Source organism: Sceloporus occidentalis, unplaced genomic scaffold (assembly GCF_023333645.1).
Source record: "Sceloporus occidentalis isolate IW3139 unplaced genomic scaffold, rSceOcc1.0.p SCAF_15, whole genome shotgun sequence".
NCBI lineage: Eukaryota > Metazoa > Chordata > Lepidosauria > Squamata > Phrynosomatidae > Sceloporus > Sceloporus occidentalis.
This window is the reverse complement of record NW_028316995.1, coordinates 16,703,837-16,722,915: the sequence shown is the minus strand read 5'-3', so window position 1 is coordinate 16,722,915 and position 19,079 is coordinate 16,703,837. Positions and strand designations below refer to the sequence as shown.

The window sequence follows — 19,079 nt, the reverse complement described above, 5'->3', positions numbered from 1 at the left end:
AATATTATTTTCCTGTTAAGTTACTAGATATTTTTCTACACAAAGACATTCTACTCCAAAAAAAATGTACTAATGTCCTGCTCATGTGATCTGGTGGAGCAGGTACCGCCTATCTGCAACTTTTGATTTAGATGGAGTTTTTTTACGCTTTTTAGTTCTACGACCCATTGCATTTTTGTCCCTTGTAAAGGTCCTGTATGTTCAGACACAATCGAAACACTAAACCTATAAGGGAACCTAAAACAGAGTATGAACCATAAATGGCAGAGGAGGATGACTTGTGTACCTACCATACAAGTTGCGTACATTGGAAATCTGCAGAGCCCATTACCCTTTTGTGTTCCATTCAGTACTGTTTCCATGTGCACTAATGACAGCAGCATTTCAAATGGCAAATTGGAACATTTTTGTGTTACGATGTGTGGCTTGGGCCTTTTCCAAGACTTTTTATGTGACCATTTGGCCAGGGGCGAGCTGAAACCACCCAGGGCCCCAGTCAACAAAAAGTCATGGCCCCTCTGTGGTGGTGCCCCTTCCTTAGCCATGCCCCTGTCATGACCATACCTCTTTCTGGTTAAGCCCTCCCTAAACTAATTTTGAGGTAGAGGAAGAGTACTTATAGCTGCACATTAGAGTTTCAGCTGTCCTGTGAATCGGAGACTCTTGGAAACCTGTTTAATTGGTGGAGGGACATTTAATAAAAGTATACTGTAGGAGTGGTGTAATGGTGTTCGGACAGCTCCCCAGCCCGGGGGAACCGCATTTTAAGGAAACAAAATCAGCTTGGTGCAGGGACGAACCTGGAGTACTTGGCACTTGGGGCAGATCCTATATGTGGCACCTCCCCACACTTTAACATTAAAAATGTGTTTAATAAATAAATTGAAATAAATAGCCTCCCACTCCCTTGATTTTGGTCTGGTTAGAGGGAGATCCATGCTCCTCCAGCAGCGGACTGTATAGCGGGCCATCAGTCCTTGCACGATGGGTCAGTCTCCCCTGCATTTGACCTATTGATATCTGTTTATGTAGCTGAGTAAGCCAGTTAAAAGAATTATTAAATTGCATTTTGTTCATTAACATGTCAAATATACTCTTGAGAGCTTACAACCTGTTAGAAGGTTGAGGTGGAATGAGAATGGAGGTGAGGGAATGGAGGTGAGGGATTGTGCAACAGATATTATCTGGTGCTAGGGATATTGTGTTGAAGCAACCTAATTGATAAACGTTTTCCACTCATACTCATTTGCAAACATTTGCAACACCTAGAATAGAGGTACTTCAGAGGAGTCTTCTAAAGACAGAGGCGAATATTACACATTGATCTGGCCCTAATTCACTCATTTGGGAACTTGGTCAGGGCCGCCTAGGTCTCAGCAGAATATTTACTGCGTTCCTGATAGTGATAGTGAGGACTCAACTCAAGACAAATCTATTTATTTGTTCAGTGCTCTTGGTCAGATTGCCCCATGTTTGTAGCAATGACCCACCAAGTTTTAGCTACCTTGATGAGTACAATATATACATTTTTTTTAGTTCACTTTTTTTAATGTCAGTAACATGAGGGGAAACATGAGATACAGGTGATATTCTTTCAAGGTACATCAGGGACAACCTTAGTTATCTTTGCTATTTATGTATGTTACGGGTATATATGGACACCCATATTTTTTATTTACTTTTCTAGTTATAGCACAATGTTCTGTTAATATGTGAATTCTTTTTCCTACAGAATGTGAAAAGACGTCCAACAACATTTAAGTAGTTATCTTCTAATCCACTACAATAAATCAGCATTTTCATATATCGGAAATATGTGGAATTATATAAGCTTTGGTAGATCAGTGTTGACTGATTACAGCTAACTCTACTATCTTTTAATTTATGTCTGTTTATTTATTCCCACAGGCAATGTATATGTTCTACGCTCTTGCTATTGTCTGTGATGACTTCTTTGTTCCGTCCTTGGAAAAAATTTCTGAAGTAAGTATAAATTGGGAAATAATACTTTTAGAGCAGATAGAGCATTATGCAAGTGGCACGTTGACAATATTTTTGTGTAAATAGAATGGGTTATTCTGTAGGATAGGCTTGTTCATAATAAACTCCTTAATTGTGTCTACTCTTGTTGTAGAAAGGTGTACTCTCAAATGACCTAAATGATTTTTTCCCTTCTAGAGCTTCTTGTTGGAATAATCTTTGCTCCTGAAAGTTTAGAAATGCCATACTATGTTAGGAGGATACATAATAATACTTTTATTTTCCTTCTTGTGTAAGGATACAAGAGTTCATGAAGCATATGTTATTACTGTAGTTTGCTACACAATAGGATGGGACGAGCCAGACTCACCTGACGGATACAGAAGAAGCAGAACACAGTAGAGTAGTAGGAGTTGTCATGGCCTAATAAATATATATTATGAAGAGGATGAAATATATTGCCCAGTGCACATTTTATTTTAGTAACATTTGACTCCTTTGTACAGAACTCTGTGTTTTCTTCCACGATTAAAAATTGCATCTGTATTTTCTGTCTTCTGATGAACAGCATTAATATCCCCTTCCCTGTTTGATAAAGCTGGATATTTGGTTTTGTTTACATGCTCTTAACACTATAGGGGTTCACACTCTCTTATTTGCATATATATACTGTATATGTTCATTATGATTACATTTGCTTTATCATCAAAAAAAAAATCTTAATTAAAACTGTGTAAAAAAAACTATATATAATGTGTTTTAACACTCCATATGGTAGTGAAAAAATATTCCAACTTTCTTTTTAAACATCTATGGTTTTGAGGATGCTGGGTGCTCCCCTACAAAGATTCTTGAATGCTTTATTTGGGAGAAGTGACATACAATGACAATAATGTTTTAACAGCATGTAATTACCCTACCTGGGAACTTCCCATAGTAGCAGTGTCGACTCTAGAAACAATATATAGGGGGGGCACACAAGATACCACAGTCAAACTGGGGGGCATTAATAATTTCCAAAAGTAATGTGCTATGGAATTATACTTTTGTTATTGGGCTAAAATAATACTTGATCATTCAACATGGGAAGCCTGAAGCCACAACTGAGTGCGACTAATCCTTGAAATAAATATTATAACACAATAAATAACTTTTCCACTAAATGAACGTTTTGTCCCCTGAAGTCACTACAATTTCAGGAGGGCATTTTATCTCTGGATAAATATAAATGAAATAATTCCTACTGTAAATTAAGTGCCAGGAAATAGATGACCAAACACACACCAACACAGGCTCTGTCACACCGACACCCAGACACACACACCAGGACAGGCTCTGCCACACCGACAACCAAACACACACACCAGGACAGGCTCTGACTCACTGACACCCAAACACACACACCAGGACAGGCTCTGCCACACTGACAACTGAACACACACACCAGGACAGGCTCTGCCACACAGACACACACACACCAGGACAGGCTCTGTCACACCGACACCCAGACACACACACCAGGACAGGCTCTGTGACACAGACACACACACCAGGACAGGCTCTGCCACACCGACAACCAAACACACACACACACACCAGGACAGGCTCTGCCACACAGACACACACACAACAGGACAGGCTCTGTCACACCGACACCCAGACACACACACCAGGACAGGCTCTGCCACACTGACAACTGAACACACACACCAGGACAGGCTCTGTCACACCGACACCCAGACACACACACCAGGATAGGCTCTGTCACACCAACACCCAGACACACACACCAGGACAGGCTTTGTCACACCGACACCCAGACACACACACACCAGGACAGGCTCTGTCACACCGACACCCAGACACACACACCAGGACAGGCTCTGTCACACCGACACCCAGACACACACACCAGGACAGGCTCTGCCACACCAACAACCAAACACACACACACCACCACAGGCTCTGCCACACAGACACCCACACACACCAGGACAGGCTCTGTCACACCAACACCCAGACACACACACCAGGACAGGCTTTGTCACACCGACACCCAGACACACACACACCAGGACAGGCTCTGTCAAGCCGACACCCAGACACACACACCAGGACAGGCTCTGTCACACCGACACCCAGACACACACACCAGGACAGGCTCTGCCACACCAACAACCAAACACACACACACACCAGGACAGGCTCTGCCACACAGACACCCACACACATCAGGACAGGCTCTGCCACACCCACATCCAAACACACACACACACCAGGACAGGCTCTGACACACTGACAACCGAACACACACACCAGGACAGGCTCTGCCACACCAACGCCCAAACACACACCAGGACAGGCTCTGCCACACCAACACCTATACACACACACCGAGGACAGGCTCTGCTACACTGATAACCAAAAACACACAAACAGCAGGACACAATCTACGTCACAGACGTCTACATCAGGATGGATTTTTCACACTGCATTGTCGTTTATACCCCCTTAGTGTTTTTGCCCCTTGTGTATTGATGCCCCTGCTGCCCATATATATTAACATTAGCCCCAGTTGCCGATAGCAGGTATAGATCAACACATTAACACACAAACCAAGCTTTGCATGTATAGATCAACTGAAATTCACTTGTGATCTCAAATAAACAGAATCAGACATACAAATCCTGTATTTGCAGGTATACAATAGTATATGAAACGTAGCATTGCAGGTATAGATCAAATAAATACATGGAAACAGCATTGCAGGTATTAATCAACTGAATAAGACATATTAACCCTGTATTTGCAGGTATACATAAATAATGTATGGAAACATAGCATAGCAGATATGGATCAACAGAAAACCACACAACCCCAGCTTTGCAGGTATAGATCAATTGGAATTCACAAAAAACCACAGTATTAAAAGGTGTATTTAAAACCCCCTAAATTACACGCATAGATCACAGGTTGCATACCCCAAAGCCAGCCCTGGCGTCCACACTGCAATCACACTCCTATCATACCCAGGCAACCAGTAAATGCTGGTACCTAGGCATGATGGGACTGTGCTTGCTGTTAGCAATCACACTCCTATCATGCCAAGTCAGCCAGTACATGCTGGTACAGGGTGGCTGTAAGTGATGTGTAGACCCCATACTGCTGGCAGCATCAATACACAAGGGGGGCAGCTAGCTAGGTTTCAGCATGTACTGGCTGACTTGGCATGATAGGAGTGTGATTGCTAACAGCAATCAAAGTCCCATCATGCCTAGGTTCCAGCATTTACTGGTCGGATGTGTAAGTGCTGGAACCTAGGCATGATGGGACTTTGATTGCTGTTAGCAATCACACTCCTATCATGCCAAGTCAGCCAGTACATGCTCGAGGTGCGGCCCACGTAAGATCGATTGCACTGGCTGGCGATCTTACGCGGGCCGCACCTCGAGGTCTCGCGGGCCGCATGTTGGACGCCCCTGCCTTATTACTTTCTAACCCCCTCTCCCTCCCTTATCACTTTCTAACCCCCTCTCCCTCCCTTATCACTTTCTAACCCCCTCTCCCTCCCTTATCACTTTCAAACCCCTCTCCCTACTCACTATCTACCCTCCCCCTTTGTAGTTCTCTCACCTTTAGGTCCAGCGACGGGAGCACGAGGCTTCTGTCTTCGTTCTCTGCTGCAGTGGCCGCTGCTTCACTGCTGAGCGCCGAAATATGACGTCATATTTCGGCGATCAGGATGAAATGCCGGCACCGCGACGGGGGTAGAGGCCTCATGGAGGAGAATGGGGGCGCCGAGCGGTTGCTAGGCGCCCCTCTCTCTCCTCCGCATTAAAAAAATGTAAAAAAAAAAAGACGGGATTTAAAGTCGCATTGCGACTTTTTTCCAAATTCGGCAGGGGGGCAAAAGGGGGGGCAAGGATTAATCTAGGGGGGGCAATTGCCCCCCCTTGCCCTCCTGTAGCGACGCCACTGCATAGTAGGCTACCTGGTGCTCTCCCTCTTTTGGCGGAGTGAGAGGAGCCGGGCTAGACCAAGACAGTCTTAAGGGGCTAGGGAGCAAGATGGGAAAATAGGAAGGAGTGGGTTTGGTCATCAGCACCAGAAAGTGACCAGGAGAACAGGGACTTCATCCGGAGACTCTGGGTTTAACCCAAAGAGTTCCGATATATGGTAATCAGGTATTCTTAAAACCAAAACTATTGGTGTTACCACAGGGAGAGAAATAATAATGAGTTATGGACAATAGTCTTCATGCAGCTAACAATACACAGAGGTACAAATGATCCAAAGATTCAGAAAGAAGCATTGTCAAGGGGTCTAGTTGAAGTAACCAAAATTAGAGAAACCCACTTGAGACTAGCTTTTAAAAATGCTGTTAAATAAGCAGCCCATCAGGAAAGGAATGTCAGTAACATGCTGAGACAAAGCATCTCCGCAGACAGGAAATGAAAGTGGAAATCCTTTATTACATATACTTTTAAAAAAAAGTCCTTGTGGTGCTTACACAACAAACAGCCAGTTGTTATTATTTTTCGATTAAGTCTGTATCGTTTTATAAAGCTACTTAAGTTTTCTTTTTAATAAAATATTTAGTATAATTTCAGTAATTTATTAACCCTATCTATGGCTTTAACTTTTTAAGTGTGTTTTTTTAAATGCTCCTATAATATGCTCTGCATGTGGTACTTGCTATTTTAACCTGTTTTAGAGAATTCTATTGCCCCCAAACTTCAACTGCTGGCCTCCCCTTTCAATATACACTCTGGCACACATATGTAAACATACTTATACAAATTATACACATTTACTCCTACTCACTAATACACATGTACACATTCATTCTAACACACACTCCATCTCACCCCACTTATACATCCATGCTCACACCCACACACACACAATTACACATCCGTGCTCACACACACAATTACACATCCGTGCTCACACACACAATTGCACATCCGTGCTCACACACACAATTGCACATCTGTGCTCACACACGCAATTGCACATCTGTGCTCACAAACACACAATATTACACATCCATGCTCACACACACTTATACATACACATCCATTCTCACACACACACACAATTACACATCCACGCTCACATACATATGTACAAACACATATACATACATCCCACCTCCCTCCCATCCCGGCTTACTGAGCAGCCTCAGTTGCACTGCATAGTCACGCGACTTCACATGACCCGGAAAAGTTGCTGTCTTCCATGCCAGTTCAAAATAGTTTCTGATCTGGACCGGCTGCGACCCCTGTAGTTACGCCACTGCCTGGAGTGTGCCTTCGTTCAATGATTTAAAGGGACTTCAGTGCTTTTACATATAGTAGAATACAGACTTCTTTGGCTAAACTTGCATTCCTGAACACCTTTTAATAGACAGTTTGTATTAATTTATCTTCTTATAGATCGTATTCTGCTTGCCTTCTTTCAAAAGACACATATTACCAGTATTTCAAACAGTATGTAGAATATTGCACAGTATATTTATATTTTGGGGACTTATATATAAAAGGGGAAGGATAAGAAGTTATTCAGTCTTTTTCTGAATATGGACAGAATTAGGATATATGAGATATATAAATATCGACTCCACAACATAAAACATATACAGCATGTTTTATAGTATTCTTGTTCAGGATTCTCACCAGAGAGTTCTCGACCATGTATCATATTTTGAAGCAGATTCTTTTTCATAAGATATAATTACAGTTTCGTCCAAGGCAATTTCATTTTCTACTGTACCATTACCAGCTACAAAACACAAGACCAATTTTCTCTAGAGGGCTACATCCTGGTCTTCCCCACTGTGTGTTACATTTGTTATTACTTAGGAAGTCCCAGGGTTTGACACTTATTCTTGGGATATTGAAGAAGATCCCCTAGTATAGGATTCCTGGACCCCATTACTTCATGTACTGATTTGATGAAATTTGAGGCTACCAAGCAGTCTGGCGTTTAGATTAAAATCCCACACACCTTTAATTAGTTATTTTTATCTGGGATAAATAACCTCAACAGACTTACATTTCTTACGCTTTCAGTTATTATTAGACCACTGATGTGTTTATTGCACATGGATTCAGCAGTATAGGAGACATCTTCAGAAGAGGGTTCAATGATTAAGAAAGTGGGCCAGCTAAATTAACGACAACTAGTTTTAAAAAACACATTTCATTCTATTATTAAAGTATGAAAAACTCTATTCAGCTCATTCACAGTTTAAACCCAGTAAGTGTACTATGCAGGTATGCAAGTTTATGAGTAAGGACCAGCACAGGTATGAAAGACGTTAAGCTGTATTCGACCTGTAGCCATTTGTTCCTGTAAGCACGACTTTACTTTATTAAATATTAAGCCAAGCGAGGGCAGAGTTTTCCATTTATTTTTTTATTTGCATATACCCAGTTTGTGTAATGTTTGAAATGACATTACAAATACATTTAAAATACAGCTAAAGTATTTAACACCAAATGTTTAAGTATCTGTTTAGCATGTTTGTTTGAAATATATTATGGTCAAAGTTACGCTTTAAAAGTGTTGTTCTACTTAGAAAATACATTAACTGAGTTCTCTAACATGTTAAGCAAAGAAACCTTAGAAAATCTGTAATTTTCTGCTTTGCACTAAAGGTTTGATCACAAAAACCAACAATATTAAGAAATCAGTGCATACTTTTGGATCACATGTTCCTGGCAAAAAGTATCAATAAGAATTTTGATATACCGGTAATTAATTAATTAATTTCAAATACAAATTACACATATTTGAGCTAATTCTCATAAGAGAAGGATTTATGTTTCCGATGTTATAACAAAAAATTGTTATTTACAATCGACAGGTTGTAAATGTCGATTATAGACAACATAGTTGGGTAATAGATGCTATATTAAACTAATAATAATGCTTTATTTTGTTCTTAATAAAATGACATGCAAGTTTTGATGTGTAATAACAAAGGTTTGGTGTAACTTTTGTATTTACAGAGGCTGCAGCTCAGTGAAGATGTGGCTGGTGCTACTTTTATGGCTGCTGGAAGTTCAGCTCCAGAGCTGTTTACATCCATCATAGGTACGGTATTATTTATTCAATAAGTAACATTGTCAGAGAGTAGCATGTTTGGATTTGATTACATCTGTTATCTTCATCTTTAAGAAAATTAAAAGAATGGATCCTACAATTATGTATAAAATCTCCCCACAATGGTTTTCACCATGTAGTTTTTACTTTTTTTGCTAATCTTATTAGTACTGGTGCTGCAGCTCTATAGTTTGTGCTTTGTTTTAGCAACAGCAAGAGACCAAGTCAATTTTTCTTAATTAATAATCTTTCATTTTATTTCATTTGTTTTGCTCACCTCAGTCCATCAGTGAAGTGAACTTGTTGGGCTAGTGAGTGCAGCCGCATAAGTGCTGTGTTCTTTTTTGATCAGCAAGCAGTGACGTTAACTGTTTTGCAAAGATTTTCTCATTTATTTTACATTTTATTTCAATTTTATTAAAAGTACCCTTAGTGTTTTGCTCACCTCAGTCCATCAGTGAAGTGAACTTGTTGGGCTAGTGAGTGCAGCCGCATAAGTGCTGTGTGTTTTTGTTCAGCAAGCAGTGAAGCTAACTGTTTTGCTGTGACATTTTATTTTATTTCTAATTCTTTTCAAGAAAAATTGACTGTGACGAGCTGTACTAAGCAAAGCTTCAAGCTACTAGCTGTAGTACTAAAATAATTCTAATCTTCTTTAATCTTAATCTATAATATATTATAAATAATATATAACAATATAAATTCTAATTCATAATCTATAATATAAGTAATTCTAATTCTAAATTCTAATTCATAATCTATATTCTTCTATCTATAATACATAATATATAAGTAAATTATTTCTAATCTATTAATATTATATAACTTAATATTAATTAATAAATCATACTGAATCTGATTTAACCTCACTTTAGCTTAGTGGGTTTGAGAGGTAGACTTATAGTAAGGAAATATAGCTTTAGGCTAGCATAGTAGTAGGCTAAGCTCTTAGGCCCGTGTAAATTCAAATTAAAAATAAAATACTGCTAGTTATTAAATAGTTAATCTTGAGTTAATAATTTAAATAACTTTAGCACTTTGCCAGATTGCACACAACAGCACAGTGCAGTAGTGCATAGTTTTACTTTTTAAGCAGTAGCACTGAAGAGAACTTCCTCTAATTTTTTTGTCTTTAATTCATTTTTCCTTTTTTTTATTTTTTTATAGTTTTTTAAACACTACACTACACTACACACACAACACAAAATGTGAAATGGATCCTCCTTTTGGGACTAAGGAGGGACAAGCTCCATCTACCACCACCACCACCACCAGCACCACCACCAGTTCTAAGATGCAGCCTTTGCGTCAGTCTAGTCGGCCAGGTAGGCCAAGCTCTCGCTTATCATTTGGGGAAGCATTGCTTGAAGGATCATCAAGTAAAGGAAAGGCACCAAAAGCAGGCAGTAGTAGTGCGGCTAGGCCCACAAGCTCTATGGTTTTTTACGGAAAGCCTAAAGCACCAGAAGCACGTTCAAAGTTAAAGGGTAGCACAAGTAGTACCAGCCCAGTGACTAAAAAGAAGTGCCTTTTGCCCCAAGCAGCATCTTCCCCATCCACAAGCAGCATGCAAGGTACCAAGCAGAGCCAAATTAGCAGCAAGACTCAGAGGGGTCCCAAACAAAAGCGATCTAATTCCTTTGTAGGGAAAACCACCACCACCACCCCCACCGCCTCTACCACCACTAGTGCTGCGCCTACTGTTCCCACTGGTACCGCCACGCCAAGTCCTCCTAGTACCTCTAGCAAGCCACCAAGTCCTTACAAAATTTTTGTAAAGACAGTTAGAGAGAGGGCTACACATAGTGGGACTCCACCTAGCGAGGTAGCAGAGGAGCCTGAGACTTAGAGGCCAAGTGCAGAGTCTATTCTTCCTGCTCGCACTACTACTAGTCACGAGTCTCACGACGATATCAGTCTTAGCTCCAGCCTAGCAGGAATTCCATTCGATCTGGCTAATGAAGAGCTAGACTATGAGCCAGAGGAAGTAGAGGAGATGAGTGGTCAGGAATCAGATTCCTCAGGGAGCAGTGTCCAAATGACTAGTGCACAATTTTCCCCTGAGCCTCCACCTTCTCCGCTACGATCATCACCATCACCACCACCACCAGCAGCAGCAGCAGCAAAACCTAGCAAATCTAAAGCATTTAGCAGTCCCACTATGGCCAGTACTGTTACCACCAGTCCCACCACCACTAGTTCTGCCTCTGTTCATCCACCCCGAGCAGTAGGAGCAGCACCCAAGGCACACTCCAAGGCTATGCGTACCCCAATTTGGGAGCACTTTGAAAATGTTGAAGAAGGGCGCTATGGAAAGTGCAAACATTGTGGGAAGCTAATAAGCAGAGGGAAAGTGTCTGGCCATTTTACCAGTGCTAGCATGAAGCATCACCTCAGCACTCAACACAACGCTGTGCTATTGGGGAAAGATGCAGAAGTAAAACTTAGTGCAGGCAGCATAGCTGGTGGCCGTGGAAAAACCCCAACAGCTTCTTCTTCTGAGCCAATAGCAGCAGCAGCAGCAGCAGCAGCAGCAGCAGCAGCTAGTGCTGGCAGCCAGAGACCAAGGCAGGTTGGAGCACTGCATGTCCAGCCCACCCTGGAACAATTTGTGGAATTCCAATCCAAAAGGTCAATGCCCAAACAGCAGGCCAATAAAGTAACGCGACTGATTGGTCAGTTCATTGCTGTTGGAGGGGCATCCTTCTCTATGATCGAAGGGGAGCCTTTCAAACAATTGATGGCGGCTGTGGCTCCACAATATACAGTTCCGTCACGTTCCACTTTCAGCAGGAACATTGTCCCCTCATTGTATCGGTCCTGTGTTGCAGCAGTGAAAGAGGAGCTTTCCAAGGCTGCTGGTCAGTGTGTTCATTTCACTACAGATTTGTGGAGTGCACCTAGCGGCCAGCATGCCTTTCTTTCTTTGACAGCACACTGGTGGCAGCCCGGTGTGTCTAAGGAAGCTGCTGCAGCAGGCTACCGATCTTTCCTTCTCCATGCAGAAGTGATGGATGAAAAGCACACTTCCCAAAATATTCTGCATGCAATGAGGAAAATGTTTAGCCTTTGGGTGGGAGCAGAGGCGGGCACCAATGTTGAAGTTGGTTTTGTGGTAACTGACGGAGGTGCCAATATGGTGAAAGCGCTACGAGATGGTCATATTGTTGGTGTGCGCTGTGCAGCCCACATCATCCATCTTGTAGTGAAGGCAGCAATGTCAGAAGGAACTAATGTGGCAGCAGTAGTTCTGTCCCGCTGCAGAAAGATCGCTGGGCACTTTCATCATAGTGTTAAGGCTAGCCAACTTTTGAGGGAAGAGCAAGAGAGGTCAGGTCTTCCCGTACACTGCCTACGCCAGGATGTCAGTACACGGTGGAACTCCACGTTAGACATGCTGGAGAGGATTTTGGAGCAGCAGAGGGCAATCCATAACCTTGCCTCAGAGCACAATATTGGGATTACCTCTCCATTGAATAGGGAGGATTGGACAGTGATCGCCCAGCTAGTGGCAGTCCTTAAACCATTCAGGGATGCCACAGAAAATTTAAGCTCAAACACTGCCAGTCTGGCCCAGGTAATCCCAGTGTTCTCCCATCTAGGCAGCAAGATGGATGTGTTCCTTGGAAACCGTGAGGCTGTTCAAGGTGGCACTCTACATCCTGACGTAGCAGCCATAGCCAGGAAGCTGAAGGATCTGCTAAAAGTACACCTTCGCAAACGCATGGAAGAGAGTCCCGAAATGATGCTAGCGTGCCTTTGCGATCCAAGAATTAAGGGAAAGCTAGCTTTGAAATTTAATGTTCTCAGTAGCTACCGGGAGCAATTGGTCAACAAGGTGCGTGACTGGCAGCGTAAAATGGGAATGCTGTCCGAGGAGGGAGAGGTGCAGGAGGAGGAAGAGATGATGTGGTCTGCTACTCCTAGCAGCAGCATCAGCAGCAGTGCCACAAGCAGCACAACACAGCTGAGTGGAGCAGCTGCGTTTTGGGAAGAGGCACTTGGGAGTATAGTTGGACCATCTGACAGAGCTAGCAGCAGAAAGGAGAGTAGTGCTGCTGAAATGGTCAAACTTTACCTCTGTGAAGTTCCTTCTGCGCCTAATGTTGATCCTCTTAGCTACTGGGATGAAAAGAAGAGTGTGTGGCCTGCACTCTCATGGGTTGCGCAGCAGCTACTATCATGTCCGCCAACCACTGTTCAAAGTGAGCGCGTGTTTTCTATGACTGGAAACATACTGAGTCCACAGCGCTCACGCATGGCACCTCATCTGATGGAGCAGATTGCCTTTCTTAAATTCAATCTGCCCAGCTCTTAGCTTGGAAAGTTAATTTTTTTTCTCTGTAATGTTTAAGGTAGTTTCTCCCCCTGGTTGCACGTGTTTGTGGTGTGGCAACGCCTGCTACCTCCGCCGGAGTGGCCAGCTTACGCTAGGGCCTAGTGTCTGAGCTCTGGAAGTCTGCTGCCAAACGTCTAAGACTGACAGTGTTTGGGTGCTTTGCCCTGGGGTGAAACAGGTGAGTGGGTCGCCAATTGCCCACTCATTCGCCTTTCCCATTTTTCAATGCTGCTGCTGGTGGTGGTTGTGGTGGTGCCAGCATCTCTTCTGTGCCAGTTCGCTTCCTGGCTAGAGTCATGCCCAAAATGTCCCTAATGGTAAGGGCAGTTTCTCCCCCCTGGCTGCGTCTGTTTGCGGTGTGGCAACGCCTGCTACCTCCGCCGGAGTGGCCAGCTTACGCTAGGGCCTAGTGTCTGAGCTCTGGAAGTCTGCTGCCAAACGTCTAAGACTAACAGTGTTTGGGTGCTTTGCCCTGGGGTGAAACAGGTGAGTGGGTCGCCAATTGCCCACTCATTCGCCTTTCCCATTTTTCAATGCTGCTGCTGGTGGTGGTGGTGGTGGTTGTGGTGGTGCCAGCATCTCTTCTGTGCCAGTTTGCTTCCTGGCTAGAGTCATGCCCAAAATGTCCCTAATGGTAAGGGCAGTTTCTCCCCCCTGGCTGCGTCTGTTTGCGGTGTGGCAACGCCTGCTACCTCCGCCGGAGTGGCCAGCTTACGCTAGGGCCTTGTGTCTGAGCTCTGGAAGTCCGCTGCAAAACGTCTAGGACTGACAGTGTTTGGATGCTTTGCTCTGGGGTGAAACAGGTGAGTGGGTCGCCAATTGCCCACTCATTCGCCTTTTCCATTTCCTTTTCCATTTCCATTTCATTATTTTCCTTCTGATACACAACCAACCAACCAAACATAACACACACAATAACACAAATAACACAGTGACATAATACATAACACATATAACACACAGTGACAACACACATAACACACGTAACACATACACGTACAATGCACAAATCACAAGGACCTTTCCTCTTGTTATTTGTCCTGGCCTTCACTTCTACACTCACTAGCATTAACGCTATAACTCACACTTCATACTATAACATTTTTCCATCCACATACCTGCCAACAGACCCAACTTTTTCAGGGACAGTCCTGCTTTTTTCCAGTCCTGTCCCATCTAATTTAGCTATCTAGGTATGCAAATACACGTTGGTAGTTATAGCTCGGTAGGTAGCACTAGTATAAACATTAAATAAATATAATAAAGTACTAAATAATAAATCTAACTTTAAAATACATTTAAATAAACCCCTTAATTTTTTAAAACCCATTAAAATTAAAATGAAATTATTATTTAGACATAATACATCTTTAACCAAACCAGTGCACTGCTACTAATCTTAAACATAACCGTACATTAACCCTAAGCTATTTTTTAGTTCTTGTCCAACATTTTTCCATCCGCATACCTGCCAACACACGTAAGATTTTGGTGGACAGTCCTGCCTTTTTCCAGTCCTGTCCAGTAAAAGTTGGGTTGTTGCAAAGTATGCCATTGTGAATAGGTAGCAAATGTTAGGCATGTATTACAAGTGGTCCAAAATCAATTTAAAAATGTAAAATAATCCCTATTCTTTTATTAAACATCTATGGATGTGTGACTGTGTATGATAAACGGAGGCCAAGTTCCTTGGAGCATTTGTTTCTAGGTCATTTTGTGTTCAGTACACCTCGGTACGTGTGTGCAACTCTATTGGTCGTTTCGGCAGGGGGCTGGCCTGCCATCAACGAATGAAGTGCGTTCTGCAATTCACTTGTTGATGCCAGACCAGCCCCCTGCCGAAACGACCAATAGAGTTGCACACACGTTCCTTCACGGCAGCTGCTGCTGCTCTGATGTGTTGTTAACCCCGTATTAACCCCTGCTAGGCAACCGGGAAGGAAACGAAGATTAAACGAGCACGAAGAATGTCCGTGAATATTCGCCCGAAGAGAAGACAGGAACGGGCGAATATTCGCGGAATACGAAGGTTTTTTTCCCCCCGAAGACGAGCACGAAGACGAACACGAAGAGCCCCCTGGAGCCCAAGTCTAGATAAAACCAATGTGCAAAAGATATATAGGCCATGCACTCACAAAGAAACTGCTCAAATCAGACTCCTCTCAATTCCAAGGGTTCTAAAAAAGGCAACAAAAGGGAAAAAACAATGGCACAGTATCGAAAGTGAAATAATAAAATCCAATGCATTTACAGATAGTTGAGCACATTGTCCAAAATGTGCCAGTGAGCTAAAGAGAAGCGTTGTCTCCTGATGTGTTAGTTGTTCAGCTCTGGAGATTTCCTGAAGTGCTGTGTTGCTCATAAAGTGCTTTATTTCATTATTTTCATTAAGTGTCTTCTGTGTAAAGTGCTGGTGCCAAATTTCATGAAGAGGAATCCAAAAAATCCCAATGTGTAACCTCTATGCTCCTCCTAAAGAAGCATTTTTTTTACTTGCCAAAACGTGTTGAGGACTGAGGACTTGGGAAAAGCATTCTGGGACTATTTTATTTTTGAACTGTTTCTTAAATTTGTTATAATTTTTTTTTATTTAATTTGATGTATTTATTGTATATTATACATATATTTTTTTATTTCTGTTGTCTTTTTTAGAACCAAGGGGAGTCTGATTTGAACAGTTTCTTTGTGAGTGCATGACCTATATATATTTATAAGAATGGGTTTATAAAAATGATTAAAACAGGTGTTTTTCTTTCTGTGTACTTTTACAAGACTAATTTCCTGGTACTATGGAATTGTCTGTTATTAAAGATGACGTACTACCTTACACAATCTTGGTGTTGTATAGTCTTCTTTTAGTAATCATATGTGTATATCAAGCATTGGAAAACAGGCACTGGTACGGAAGGTTACTTTGATTATTTTTAGAAAAATTAAATGCATTTTACTTAAAATTTAAAAAAAAATCATAATTTCTTTTTACCTTCTCTTGCAGGAGTATTTATTACAAAAGGAGATGTGGGAGTTGGAACCATTGTTGGCTCTGCTGTGTTCAATATTCTCTGTATAATTGGAGTCTGCGGACTGTTTGCAGGACACGTAAGATCAATTATTACAAAATGCTACTGTACATCATAATTTAAAACTTAAGAGATAACAGCAGTAGGTTAAAGGGAAGCTCCCACCATTTTTACCCATATTCGGCATATTTGTATTTTCAGTAAAGTACCTAGCAATGTGTGTTAAATTGGTTTATGTTACTTGAAGCAGAATAGCAGGAAAACTCGCATAAAGAGATTTTTTCAGTGCGCTTTGCATGCAGTAAATCCATTCTTTGCTACAGTTGTGTGTCGCCTTTTCTAGCTGGACTTTGGACACTAACTGGCCCAGGCTAGCACAATCTCCCCCATATGCATTTGACCTTTTGCCCGCTCCCCAGTTGTTTTCTGTGTCGAAGATGCGTTTTGCCAAACACATCTACATGCACTTGGTATAGTTACTAATAATTGAATGGATTATACTCAAAAAAGGAAACAAAGCCAAAAGTATATGCAAAAAGTACTTACATTTTTTGAGTGCAACTCTATTCAATTATTTGTCTTTATTCTATATACCTGGTGGATACAGGTGGAGTATTTGCAACTATACTTACATAATTATTTGTATTTCATTAAAATACTCTTAGTGTGCTATTCTTCCCTTGTTACCTTGGAATAGTTACTGACAGTAAGCTCCAGAACTTGGTTGGCGAATGCTGGAGATGGGAGTCTTTTTAGACACCTATGCACGGAAAGCTCTCCCATTTTACTTCAATTGAGGAGGAGGGCATCTGCAGCTGCAGAGATACAGTTTCACAAGTGAGTGCTTTTGAAGACTCCACATTAAAGTACTCAGTAGTAGGGCTGTCAAGGACAGTAAGAGTTCTGGACACAGCTATATGAACTTGTTGGGCATCCCATTCCAAAACCATGGGCATTAATATGGAGTTACCCCCCACCCCTTGTGGCTATAATAGCCTGCATTCTTCTGGGAAGGGTTTCCACGGTTTTGTGTTCCATCTTTGGGAATTTCTACCGATTCAGCCAAAAGAGAATGTGTGAGGTCAGGCACTGAGAACTTTTGGAGACCTTTAAACTTGCATGTTGTTTGAACGTGGAATATACTGTAAGTAAGCACAAATTGGCAAGCTGTCTTTCGTGTCTTTGCTATAATACACATGAATCTGCTACTTTTTTCTTTTTGTCTCCCTTTAATGTTCTTTCATTTCCATTTTCACTTGCAGAGATGAGACGTAGCAATTTCTGTTTTATTATTTTTATGGTATAGTTTTCCATATCTCATCTGCTAATATTTGAAAGTAAACATATGTCCATTGTTATTAAGTACAGCTGTGAAATAAGCATTCTTTATTATTATTAATCATCAACTTCATGTTACTTTTCTTATATAAAATCACCTACATAATCTGTTCAATTGTACAGTAGACAATAATACTTTAAACAATTGAGTTGCTTAAAAATATGACAAACTCATGTGTAAGGTGGATAATTATAACACAACAGATGATAACTATTTTAACCTATCACAGCTGTAACCCAAACTATGACTTGGCAGGTGTGATTCTTCAGAGGCTGTACAATTCTTCTTTTATCTGAATTGGGAAGGGCAGATCTGGCTGCATCAAGGTGCGTGTTGACAGTCAGTCAGCAGTGAGTCATTTAACTGTGTTATTCTGTGCTACTGTGTGCGTCCCCTCATAAGTAACAGATAATCAACAGCTAGTCTTCCCAGGTAGCTGAAATTCAACCCCTGGCCTTAGGAGGGGCTGTCCTTCTTTTTAACTCAAAACCCTCTGCTTCTGCCCTGATACACCCGTTGTTTCTAGGTGCTCAGAATGTTTGCGGGGAATGATTGTGTCACAGGGTCCTACAAACCTAAAATTGACAATAATGGTATATAAGCAACAGGAAATGTTTCTATATTAAACTGTGTACATAAAATACATAGTTGTTCTTAGAAACATGTTAAAAACAACAATCATTATGTCACGACGAAAATATTGCTAAATGCTTGCCCCATTTCTGTGATTTCTAATCACACCTAATCAGGACATTACTTGGTCTGAAGCTCAGGGATAGGAACCCTATGTGGAAGTGACCACAAACTGTGGTCACACACCGATAGTGACCTAGATAGTTAGGCCATTACGGCAAGCAAGAGCAGGATTCAGATTACAGGAATCCAGTCACTGGGTACACCTAGTTGGGAGACAGCTTAAATGTGCAAAGGCTGCAGGCAGAACGCAGCGTCGGAGCCAGAGGAATAATTCAGGAGTGTTGTCTAACAGGCTGAGGGCCAAAAGAACCAGGTCACAGGAGTACCAAGGCATCCCAGAAAGCATGGCCAAGTCAGGTCAAGAGGTCAAACAGCAAAGGGGCAAACCAGAAGTGAAAGTCGAGTAAACAGGCCAAGGTCGTAGTAGTGGAAATGAAGTACAGGACACAGGTGGGTAAACAGGTAATGGAGACAGGTAACAGGAACAGGTAATCGGGAGGTAGGGTCACAGGTCAGGAAAAAACAGGTTCAGACAGTGCAGAATACTAAGTTACACTGGTGTAGGGACACAGTACATCTAAGCAAGGGTGGCACT

General features: G+C 41.9%; 1 protein-coding gene across 1 annotated transcript in view; it reads left to right on the top strand.

Annotated features, from left to right (window-relative positions):
- LOC149303330 (sodium/potassium/calcium exchanger 3-like) overlaps window positions 1–19,079 on the top strand; it is an 82,544-nt gene that overhangs the window by 20,201 nt on the left and 43,264 nt on the right. Inside the window, exons 2-4 of the mRNA XM_089481525.1 lie at window positions 1,909–1,983; window positions 8,997–9,081; window positions 16,425–16,528. Coding sequence (XP_089337651.1) covers window positions 1,912–1,983; window positions 8,997–9,081; window positions 16,425–16,528 — 261 coding nt within the window. The 5' untranslated portion in view covers window positions 1,909–1,911. The remainder of the gene's footprint in view (window positions 1–1,908; window positions 1,984–8,996; window positions 9,082–16,424; window positions 16,529–19,079) is intronic.